Source organism: Cimex lectularius, unplaced genomic scaffold (genome assembly GCF_000648675.2).
Source record: "Cimex lectularius strain Harlan isolate CLEC.00 unplaced genomic scaffold, Clec_2.1 scaffold190, whole genome shotgun sequence".
Taxonomy (NCBI): Eukaryota; Metazoa; Arthropoda; class Insecta; order Hemiptera; family Cimicidae; genus Cimex; species Cimex lectularius.
Genome location: NW_019392798.1, coordinates 876,101 through 889,323, shown reverse-complemented (window position 1 = coordinate 889,323; position 13,223 = coordinate 876,101). Strand labels below are relative to the sequence as shown.

The following is a 13,223-nucleotide window of genomic DNA, read 5'->3' as shown; positions in this document are numbered from 1 at the left end:
TATATTTTAATAATAATAGTAATAATATTATAATAGTTTTAAATTACTTGGTTCATTCGTTCAGATTAGCGTTAAAATAATAAATAGTTACATGTGCGCAATAATACAAAAGTCGATCCTTTTTATGTTTCAACATTTATAAAATGGCATTAGCCCAAAAACAAGTTTATTAATTAATATATTATTTCTGGCCAAAATAAACTGACACGTGTTATTTCCAGTAAAAACAAACTTTGAACAAATATATATAAATTTCAATCACATTTTATATAGCCTTTTTCTTTTTCACATTTAGGAAAATTTATTTTGATACTCTAACTATTTTTCAAATTAGACATTCACTTCTATTTAAATGAACGCTTTACTCATTCTATTAACTGCCCATGAATTTTTAAAAATTAAAATAAGTATATTATTATAATCTGCATTCTTAGTGCAACATTCATTTTGATAAAATACGTACCAACATTGAATGGGTCAATTAATAAAAGTAATTTTCCCATATAAACAGTTTCACATAAAAATTTTAATGATTATGGCGAAAGTGCCAAAGCGAAGCATGCAGGATCAGTAAGAGTACAAAAGGACTTTTTATATAACTTTAACAACTACTAAAGCTCCTAGACAATCAACATTATCGTCAATACATTGTACAATATTTGATATTGTACAATAATGTTGACCACGTGTAGATCGTATTGAAAATTGCGCAATATATTGAGTCAATCGTAAATAGTTTCATTTTTATTGTGCGATGTGGTACAGATTGCTTCAATTTTTTTTGTTCATTTAATTTTTTAACGAATCCTTTAATCACCTACGCTTTCTTTTTTCCTTCTTAAAGCTATTATAGCTTAATAATTCAATGGCAAAACAACTTGCACGATTGGAGAAGTATTTTTATTGAACTAATTTATTGGGCAGTAATATTGCATCATGTGGGTATGTTCCAGTAAAATAATTGTTAATACATTGTGTAATTAAATTGACGATAATATTTACTTAACAAAAGAAATGTATTAATACATATAATAAATACAAAGCGTTTAACACACCAGTAAATATGCTAAAACCGCAAAGCTGGTCTGTTCCGCTAGGTGGTGTGTCCTTTCATGACTTGTTTACCAGAATTGACATAACTAAGTCAATTAAGCCCGCACTAATTGTAAGTACGAACGACTTGTGGCCGACCGATTTTAATACAATCTCACAAAGACAGAGTGATTTGTAAAAGCAGTGTGTTGCGGTCATGCAGAACCTTTCACTCCTTTTAGTACAACGAAACCACGTTTTAAAACAACAATCGTGCGTCGAAAAGATAATTTGGACTCGTTTATTTCCAATTATTTCATACGTGAACACCGTTGTTCGAATTAGCCAATTTCCCCAGGATTTAATAGCTTTGCTTTTTGAGCTTTGATCCCAGAAAACTAATTATCCGTCTTTATAGCGTTCGTTTGAATATACGATTAACCCAATATACAATCAACCATTTAATTACTATTACTACTACCCTTGTCCTGCCAGGATACACGCAAATTCGTTGTTTATAATAAATAGTAGAACTTATCCGGAAGCCGCCTTGAGGTGACTATAAAATCGGATGGCAAAGTTTGATTGCCACGCTATCCGCAACACAACTCTGCATAATGATCGCGGATTATGGAGTGCCAACAGTTATGGACAACTTACAATCAGATTATACCAGTCTTCGCTCTCACCGTTCACATCGTTAACAGTGATTAATCCATACGTGTCACCCCTATCACACATAAGATTTATCTTCAAAATGTTCAAACATAACTGTATTAAAAATAATCAAAGGTTTTAGAATAATTTTTTAACAATTTTACAGCGATTAAAATTATGTTTTGAACATAGCAACTATTATGGCATTCAGAATCCTCCAATCCAAAATCCAACAAAAATCATCAACGCTCTCTTCTACGTGCCTAATTATACCTAATAATGATGATGATCTTAACATTCCTATTTTGAAAGATATAAAATCCACACAATTTTACAAATTCATTTCATTACATGGGGTGAATGGTAATATTCTCCCCAGATAGATTGCTCCAAGGCATCAACATTTTTATTATATTGCCTGATAGCTTTACCATTATAACTGGGGATGCTTTAACATCTAAAAAAATTACATACATTATATGTTTATAATCACACTTTATTGTTATTATTAAACCATATGATGCAAACTAAGTTTCGTAGATTTGACTTTAGATTTATCAAACGAGAACTCATCCTTTTCTCAACTTATGCGTTCTAGTTGCCTACTTTAGGTATGCGTGTAGCTACAGATTTGTAAACGTTGCAGTCACCGTCTCTCAGGTGTGTAACGAACTAGCCCATCGTTGGAGGTTCAATGATTTGTTTAACAACTTGTACCTCCAGCCCTCCACTAGGACCTACACTTAAGGACATTTATAATTGTAATGTGATAATTACAGACATTTTCATTTTTTAATTTTCGTGGACAACGAAATGTAAATAAAACTGCAATGCCAACTACTAACGTCAGAGACAGGTTATAGAAGTGCACCCTCTTATTTGTCAAGAGACGTCAAATCCCACTGCTATATCAGTTAGACCTTTATTTTTTTATAATAACTTCTTGGGAACGTCCTATCATCGATTATTATAACGCAAATATTTATAAAGTCATTTACAAAAGAGTTGAAACTTAATAACAAATTAATTAATCTGTATTAAGGTATTGGTTGAGATAAAAAAGTCAGTGTCACAAGCGAGATTCGAACCCACGAACTTCGGCTAAATACGCTGCTGCTCTACCACTTGAGCTATCGCGACTTCGATCCACTTGAGGTTGAGATGGGAAGTTAGTGTCCGAGTGGAGTGAAGTCACGATAGCTCAAGTGGTAGAGCAGCGGTATATTTAGCCGAAGGACGTAGGTTCGAATACCGCTTGTGTCAATGACTTTTTTATCTCAACCAATACCTTAAATACAGATTAATTAATTTAAAGATATTATTTGGTCAAGCGGGCCACGACAACTAGTGAACTTAATAAAAAAAAGAAGTTTTATATAAAAGATGTTTATTTTTTACACTAAATTTCAAGTAGATCTGATAAAAAGTGGTCATACGATGTAAAAGCAACATAAATAAACTGTTCAAGTTCATATACAGTTCAAGTTCAAACCAACACTATTCTCTTAGCATATTGGCCCTTCTCAATACAAACAATGTTTGATTAATTCAGTTGTATCTTTTAATTGGAACACTTTTTCTACTATATGTAATGATACGTCAGATTGCTTTAAACTTTCACTGAACATTTTAAAAAAACCGAAGCTTCGTTTTGGAATTAGATTGAGTGTCAGGTAGGTGTCCTCTTCTGTGTCAGGGTTTTGGGGTCGACGGTAATTTTAAATTTTTTTGTATACGGGGAATTTAAGAAAAACGGTTAGGGTTCTGTCTTACGTACGGCGTAAAAACGTGAACAAAAGAATAGAAAATAGAAACCAGGGATGGTATACTCATGGTTATAGAATGATAATTTTGCTCTAAGACGAAACGTTAACTAAAGCTCAAAAGCGGCCTTACTTAAAAAAACGTTTAAGTAAAGTTGTAAACTTCCGTTTTTTTTAAATCTTTTGGTGCATTTTTCTCAGGAACTACACAACCAATGAACTTCATACATTTTTTGTCCCAATTCTGAAAAAGAAATCTTTCTCTTGTCGATTTCATATATTTATATTTTCAATGGCCATTGCTTATTTATTTGTTAGATATGATTTGTTGGTGGATAGCGTTTTTAACAGTTGAATAAAAAATTGGGTAGTTGGAATTCAGGATCTGATAAGGTTATTTTAACAAAAACATTGGGCATCGATGGAATCTTTGTAATAAAATAAAAATTGTATTTTAGATTACAAGATTTGTAACTCTTTGTTCCAATAATAAATTGTAAAGGGTTTGAGCAGGAATAATTCTAAAGGACAGTTTGGTTCCCGATTACTCATCGTCAACAAGACAAGAGGATCTTTAACGTCCGCACCTAGCCTATTCGGCCTTATCGGACGTTTTGATTCTCAAGATGAGAGCTGACGCACTTCTGCATACGACGGAAAAGTGTTACCTCCGCAGCATTGGTGTAGAGGTGTCCCGGCCCCTAAGGGTCAGTAGCCACGCTCTCCGCTTGTCCACTCCGAATGGTCGGGCCCGCATTGTGCGTCGGGTCGTACGCCGCACGCGAGGGGCTAACGGGCCGAAATACATCAGCCCGTCCCCCCCCTCGCGTACTCCCTAGATAGAGAAGGCGACTCTATCTCTCTGAGTGTAGAGGCTCCTCCAGCGTAGAAACTAGAAAACGCCCCGACAGCGGTTTCGGATTATAAAGTGGGATTGCTACCCACCCCCTAGATGAGCACTGCCTACGGAAAAAGGTCTCTTATCGAGCTCAGCCTACACCTGCTGCACGTAATCGAGGGACGCCATAGGTCTAGCCTAAGTGGTCCGATCCTTCGCGTCCCCAAGGGTACCTCGCCGGTCATACGCACAACAATGCAAAGCATACTCGAGTCAAAGACCGCCGATTGCACTACCCTTTTCCAATCGCTTACTCACGCACCCAGGGACTGTAGCATGATCATGACGTCCTCAACGCTTACATGCTGTCGTCCGGTCGCAACGTCTCCCGTGAGGAACGGGGGGTAATACGCTGGCCATGCGCAAGCTTCACGAAAGGTCCCAGACAGAAGACAGCCTCTGTCTAAGTTCCCGCCAGGGGCGTCACCACAAGCCACCACGAATCCGTTCCCAATGTGACAGAGGGCAGGATTCTGGAACATTTCTGTCACCCCGTGGTACAGATGGCCATACAACCCTCCCCCGTCTTTGCAGACAGGATCTGGTGCACTGGCCCTCGTGTGACTCTAAATTCTATTCTAAATTCTAAAGGACAATGATTTGATCCGCGAATTTTAGCTGTACTACATTTAATGGATGAGGTAAACAGTGCAGTGATTGCTAGGTAAACACGCTTTCCGCCACTAAACGTCATGCGCTCTTTCCGCATCTGTTTTTCTGACCATGACCATTGTTATACATATTTTATGTTACATTTCTTGTTTAAATTTCTTGCAAGATTTAATTATTATACTGAATTATTATTACACTATATTTTATTAAGGTAGATTTAATGGTCGGATTTAACACACCCAGTTCTTTTGGGCATCCATGTTCCCCCGACTTGGCCCTACAAATTTCGCAATAAAAGTATTTTTATTACGGAATATTCCAACAAAACGTTTTTATCGACTTAATCACAAATTTTAGTTTACAGACTACTTAATTAATTAGTAGTAATTATTAATTAATAGTAATAATTAATTAAATTATTAGATTTAATATTAAATAATAAATTATAATTTATTAATAAATAATTTATTATTTAATAAGACATAATAAATTATTATTAATTAAATTAATAGTATAGTAATAATTAATTAAAGGAAAAACGATATTAAAGTTGGAACACGGAAAACAGGATTTGAAAAACATTTTTGTAATTTCAAAAAAAAAAAAAAAAACAACAATGGCTTTTATTTCATAAGCTGCCAAACTTTATTCAGACATTTCATAACCAAACAAACAAAGCATGGTTGTTTTACATCATTCTTTTTTGTTTTTCTTCGTCTCTCAAGCTGTTTTTCTTTTATTTCTTTACTTATTTTAGGTATTTTATTTAGCTACAAATACAATCTTTCCTTTATTTCTTCTTCTACTTCGTTTAGCCCGCAAACCCGAAATCAATGTTAATAAAAAAATTTTCAATTAATTAAGGCTTTGGTCGAAATAAAACCGGATAAAAAATCGGACCACGAAACCTAATAGATGTAGTTAATAAAAATATAAAGGAACAAAAATAAATTTAAAGAAAAAGTGAAGGGTTGGGCTGTATGTATGTTTTGAAGCTTGATACCCCGGTGAAACTCCATCTTAGCAACGTTTGTAAATAATCGGAGAGAAACTTGTGTTAGACGTGCCAACTTGGGCAATTACTTTGATAAATTCCGAGAGAACGTTATGATTGATGTAAAGTTGTGAAAAGTTACTCGAATAACGAACCTGGTGACTACAATTCGCGGAATATAATTAATTTGTTCACAAATAAATGTATTCAACTGCCAGAATCATGGCTTGGTTTACGATTACTAATCTGAAGATAGTTTTTCCGAAAACATTCTAGTTTACGCTTATTAAATAATTGTATAAATGAACAGTTTGTTTTGTACGAAATTCAGACATGATTTGTTTCACTTTCTTTTAAACTTTTCCTTCCTCAACGGCATTTGTACAACTTGATCCCAGTTGATGGAGTAGGTAAACAGTGCTACTCTTGGTTTTGTACCAATTAACTTTTAAGACAATGTTTGTTTGCGTTCTTTTGTGTACAGTCCTAAAATAAACTTAGAATAAAGTTTACAAAAGCTTGATTGTTTGCGTATTTTTAAACTTATTCTCATTATATAATTGTTTTTCCAGCAGGACAATATAACTTATTGGAATCTTTGCATCATCGTGTAAATGTTTTTCAACTCTAACTTCTTTTTTGTTATATGTCTATTTTGATAAGGCTAGCTAGTGTTTTATAGAAAAGAGGGTCAAACGTCACAATTAAAAGTTGCATTTATCAACTGAAGACTATCCTCTTGCTAATCGAAAAATTATAATGTCAAAGCATCAATAATCACACTATCTGGCTGTTTCATGTTTGTTGAAGCGTCGAACATACCAGAGAATTTTATTAGGTTTCGTGGTCCGCTAGACCAAATAAAAAAATGAAAAATTGAAGAATTGAAAAATGGCAAAACGGAAGAAAAATTCAAAAGGTGAGGTTGAGATGGTAAATTAATGTCTGAGTGGATCGAAGTCACGATAGCTCAAGTGGTAGAGCAGCGGCATATTTAGCCGAAAGTCGTGGGTTCGAATCTCGCTTGTGACACTGACTTTTTTATCTCGGCCAAAATCTTAATCATTTACCGGAGAATGATGGAACCACGGGGCAGGCACATCGGAACGGCATTTTGGTTGCAAGAAATTTGAAGACTGGAGTTTCATCTGGGACTTTGTCAAGCCTGTTTGTTGACTCTTGCATCATTCATTTTTTTCAACACCATTGAGTTTTTCAACGAATTTTCGTTATTTTATTGATTTTTTTTTAAAGAATGTGCTGAAGCACGGTAGAGCTGCAATTCCTTTCTTTTGTGTCTTAACTTCGTTATTTTTGTTATTTTTGAAAGAAAGCCCATTGGTAAGTATATCGGTTCGAATGCAGGTTAACTGGATTCGAATGCGGGCCTTTTGCCTTAAGCCAGAAACACACTTACCCGATGCTACCCGACGCAAATCCAAACTCTGATTTTCCATAAGGTTGTATTACCCCCGTGCACATCTACCCGATGCTATGCCACGCTAACCTACCCGACGCTCTGCGATCCCCACTGTCCAGATTTTCGTCGGGTCGCATCGAGTACAGTCGAAGACAAAAGAACCGGACACTCATATTTTTATTCAAACTACATGCATTATTGTCGTTATATTAATTACAACATACTTATTTTAATATAAACCAAATTAACTGTGATTAAAAATTAATTAGTTTTTATTTAAAAAATTAATTTTAATGGTTTGTTAGAAAATTAATCAAAACACCGGAATACGATTTTTTGATATAATGAATTTAACTAACAATTTATTGTACTCGCTTCGGCGGTACATATACTAAAATTGGAACAATTTATTACACGGTTTTGCTCATAAAATTTAATTAACAATTTATTTCATAGTTTTGCTCGTAAAATTACACCATTTTGTAATGTCGGGTAGCATCAGAACAGGACACTCATATATTTTGTAGTTTATTTCTAACTAAGTACATGTAATTTTGTCATTATATTAATTACAACATGTTATTTTAATGTAAACCAAATTAAACGAGATCAAAAATTCATACGTTTTTATAAACATTGTTTAATTAGATAGTTAGGAGTAACTATATTTAAAACAATTAAGTTTAACAAACAATTTATTAGATGGTTGTGCTCATAAAATTTAACTAACAATTTATTACAAGGTTTTGCTCAAAATAGTGCATTAAGAACAAAAGATGCGTTGAACGCTGTGGACTGTACGCGACGTGTACTTGCGTCGGATAGATGTGCACACCCCACCAAAACGTGGCAAGGCATCGGGCAGCGTCGCATGGCGAAGCATCGGGTAAGTGTTTCCGGCTTTAAAGTGATGAGGCCGTGTCAACGCCTAACCCGTCGCGGCCAATCCCCCCCCCCCGAGTTCCAAATTAAACTCCATTTAATAATTGTACTTATTAATCTTTATTTCTGTTCCTTTGCCCCTATTTTTCGGTCAGGGAAAGACCCACCAACAATTAACTTTTAATTTTCTTGTATTTTGTCAACAGCACGATATAGTGCGTTATAAAATCTAAAGACCAAATTAATTTCAATAAACATTATATTTCAAATAATTTCTTTAAATTTATATACCTGTTCATAAGCCAAGTAAACCTAAACTTCCCGGCTCCTATCGGTCAATTAGTTTTCTATCCACTATTGCGAAAATTCTTGAAAAGTCTTCTCCGAAGATTATTGTTCAAAATTGATAATTTCATCCGACAACTCAATAGGTGCAACGAACTGACACACATTTCCTCTTTTCTTGCACACAAAGAGCATCGCTTGGGTCTTCTTGATTTGGAACAAACCTTCGATCGACTCTGGCACTCCTGCTTGCTTTGATAACTGAAGTACATACTCCCTCAACTGACAGACCGATTCTGCCTAGTCCGTCAGGGAACCGAATGGACGCATTACGGCTGGTGTTCTTTGGCTATTTCTTTTTTAAATATACACTACAGATATGCCTTACACATGTTAACATTTCAACACATTGACACATCTTACTAATCATACACGATTCTTACACTAAGTTGAACCCCTCTCTCAAAAATACAACACCTGAATGAATTATCTTAACAGTATGGCTCACCAAATTGAAAATGAAAATAAACCTAATGAAAAGCGTTACAGATGAATTTACATTATAAAATACTAAAAAATCTGCTTGGATCTAAAATAAGACATTAAAAATAACTTTTAATTTGTAAAATAATGATAAGATCTCTCGGGCCGATCCATTCTGTCTAAAATTCTCACTCCAATTATAATGCTCCCTTTTATATTTCAAATCGTATTATTCTTTTACAACCCATTTGTACGTGGCCTAATCAAATCCTGTACCAAAAAATTATATCGACCACTTAACATGCACAATAATCCTTTAGTTCAACACATATTAATTCCAACCGCAGAAAATCTTCCGAGACGATTAATTCGAATGTAGCCCCGAAACGCTCAGTGAAAATTAATGATAGGTTTCAGTGTGAAGGAGAATTGTCACTGAGAAACTTCTACCAATGATTCAAACTACTAACATAAGAAAATATTTACTTAATGCATTTTTGTCCTTATAAATAACACATAAAAGTTTTGAAAAATTATATATTCAGGATGTACCATAATTTTTTACTCTTTCTTTCAAACAATTCAAATTAACAAGTTAAAAGCCAACAGTTTGAAAGTGCAAGCAATATTCTTCTGTGGCATACCAAATGTGGATATTTTGATGGAAAAATTTTTATTTTGAAGCAATTATGACTGATTGCGAATTTATTCATTGGCAATTATAAAAATGTGATTTGTCCATTCGGATTTTACAATGCTAAAAGTAATAAAACTAAATTATTGAGTTGATATTCCACAATACAAAGTAATATCCCTGGTCGTAAAACAAGACTAGCGAATTAGTTCACATCAGAAAACAGTTTAAATTCAGCACTTATATTGAATTGTTTAAGGTATATATTTAATGATATCTAAAAATGTTAATTAGGCACAGACGGACTAAGAAGGGTTGAAAAAGTCACAAAGCATTTTACAAATGTAAAACAACACGAAACTGATTTAAAAATTAATTACATACAAGTTGAAATTGACACCACTTTTCACCTGCACGTGGCAGATCAAAAATCTCTTTTTTTCATAACGATCACAAATAATGTTGATTAAATTAGGTATATAAAATTGAATTTGTGGCACGTTTATATACTGGCCCAATGCCTGTTTCGGAGTGTGCAATCAATTCTAACATGAGTACAAAAAATGACTGAAACACACACACACTCATTTTATGTCATTTTGACATTTTTGTACGCTGAGAAAAAAAAACATTTGCATAAAAACAATTTCAAATTTTTTCATCGAGTGATACTCTCCAAAAGTTACGTTAATCAAGTAGATATTATTTATTTATTACATAATTTTACATAAAGCGGAGAGGGTAGTCAATACTTAAACCTACTAAATCATTGATTAATTTTTAATCACACTCACTCTCATTTAGCAGGTCACCGGGGTCAATGACTTTTGAATAGTAGAAGATAATTATTGGGAAGAGGGTAGAATGAAAGTGGTTTCGTACGTGAGTGATAGAGTGATGAAGGTTTATTTGAAAATTTTCGAAACTGGGTGTTCCGACAATTTATATGAGTCAATAAAACCGAATGTTGACAATGGATCTATGGATTCTTGATTGGTCTGGATTCTGATGAGATGGAAAGATTTTAATTAAGCCCCATAGCCGTATATTGGTTTGAGTATGGAGATGTATGTGAGGATTTTGTTAAGGGGGGACAGTTCGTTTAGGATTTTTTTCTGTAGTCCAATAGTGTTTAGCCTAGCGTTTTAAGTAATCGGTATCGTCGGTTAATTTTCGCCTTTTGAAAAGTGTATGGAGGTTCCAGGTCAGTCGTTTGTCTAGACGCAGCCTGAAGTAGTGGATGAAGTTTTCGGTAGAAAGGGTGAGGGTGTTTTGGGATCTTTTGGTATTGAGTTTAATTTGCATTTTTTGAACTATTGTCCAATGGAGAATTGATGTGTCTATTTGATTCGGTGAGCTATAATGGGATCGGAGGGATATCAGCAGTATATACTGATAGGGAGTGCAGTAACAAACTTAAATCATTATCCTGAGGAAAGGTCTCGTCCGCCTTGTACAAAGAAGAGTCGCAGTATCCAATTCATACTCCAAAGTACTTATCGACCAGGTTGTAGGGATGTTCCCATCTTTATTCATGGATGTTAACCCATGAGGGTCTTTAACGTCCGGACTTATCCCCGAGGGGACATCTCAGACGCCAAGTGTTCTCAAAGAGAATACCAGGAAGATTTTACATGCATGGACTTGCCACATCCCTTGGTTAGCGAGGTGCTAGCCCAGGCTAACCAAGTTCAGAAGTGCCCATATATGTGTCTTAAAAACGGCAGTTTTGTGGTTTCCGGCACACCTTTTCAGCCGTGCCTATCACCACCCCCGGTGAGATAGAGAAAGCACTCTATCTACGGCTCCGGTTGGCCGGCACCCTCCAGCGAAGGTACAATTTGTTTACAAACCACGACCACCACGAGTCCAACCTCAATTAGTAGAGTCATTTGGATACTCTACTCCCCTGGTGCAGTATTATTGTTAAGGTGGGACTGATCACCGACTCGGGAGTTCATACGAACCCCCAACTGATGCCCGAGTTGCCTGAGTGGTGCGGGTTCAGTAACCCAGGAGCGGGCCAAAGCGGAGGTGGCGAAGGGAAGGAAAAAGGAAAGGGTAAGAAAGGATAGGGAAGGTAAGGAAATTTTGCCTCCATCATTTGTTACCCCTAGGCACGGGAGCTGATGGTAGTAATTGCCTAGGTCCACAGTGAAGGTTACCCTAACTTCACGATGCAGAAGTGTTTACAAATTTTGAAGTCCGTGAGTTTTCAAAAACCCAAGTGCCAGACTCGACATCGAGAAAGACCGCTGTGCAGCATTTCTTTCTCTTAAGGGATGTTACGAAAACGTCCACAACAAATGGAACTGTTGTACCATAGAATGGTGAAACCTAAATCAAAATTGATGGTACAAAAATATCGATGAGACGATAATCGTTCAGTAACTGTCGATATTTTAAGCTTATTTTCCTCAACCGTTAGCCAATTTCAATTTGATTTGACTGTCTCATTAACATTTTAAATCTACGTAGATGTACAATATGTAGATGCATTAGAACCTAATGGCTAACTTTTACCACGTAGAGATGACACTTGTTTTACAAAAGTCCGAACAAGAAAAAATTTGAGCTTCCCAAGATTATCGTATTTGATATGGATATTTAAATTTTCTAAATTTCCTTTATTAATGGTATTAATCGTATAATAGTCCAATATGACAATAATTTAGGTTTACAATTATAGATGCCTGTCATGTTCAATTCCTGGAACCCGCTGTTTATGCTCCAAGTGTACCGGCTTCATATTAAATATCGAAACGCTTTTACAAGCTAGTTTTTAGTTTAGTAACTTTCCTGGTTTATAAAGGAATGAAAAAACGACATGTAATGTTTAATAAGAGTAGAGAACTTTTCTTCGTACAGAGTTCGTATTTTTATTGTGTAGCATGTTAAAGGCCGCTTTTGCTTCCGCTTCTAGCATATTTTTGTCCGAAATGTTCACAGTGTTTCTGCCAGGGTTGCATGACGGTCCTGAGCCTCACCCTCGTCGCCTCGCTCACCGTCTACTCCGCAGTCGTTCTTCCAAAGGGCGGTTACTACTTCAACGTTTCCGGCCTGGCGGCCTGCGATCCTTTCTACACCCGGCCGAGTATCAGGATTTTGGCAGCTTGCTCCTTCTACTTCCCGACGACGATGCTTCTCATGTACTGCTATGGGTCAGCGTTTCATGCCAACAAATTCAGGATAAAGGGTCATATCGGGGTCACAAACTCGAACGACATCGGAAACTCAACCTTACAAAAGGTAAGTACTTTCTTTTTTGACACAATATAATTTAATTCTGTCAGCAATGGAATAGCAGCAATGGAAGAAGAATTTGAATTTTATGTGAAAATACAGTGAGAGATAAGGTCGTTTGACTTTTTTAATAAAATGTACTGGAAAGACATTTAGAAGCATAGAAATTATAGTATTTTCAATTTTAATTTGATTGGACTTATTAAACTCTTATGTTTAAACCTTGTAGATATATATAAAGTTATTGAAATTCTCTTAATTTTAAAGGTCCATCACTACTTATAGTGTAGAACCAATGATACTGGATCTAATTGTGTTTT

General features: G+C 35.4%; 1 protein-coding gene across 1 annotated transcript in view; it reads left to right on the top strand.

Annotated features, from left to right (window-relative positions):
• LOC112127310 overlaps positions 1-12,994 on the top strand; it is a 52,027-nt gene extending 39,033 nt beyond the window's left edge. Inside the window, exon 3 of the mRNA XM_024228032.1 lies at positions 12,610-12,994. Coding sequence (XP_024083800.1) covers positions 12,610-12,939 — 330 coding nt within the window. The 3' untranslated portion in view covers positions 12,940-12,994. The remainder of the gene's footprint in view (positions 1-12,609) is intronic.
• The last annotated feature ends 229 nt before the right edge of the window (positions 12,995-13,223 follow it).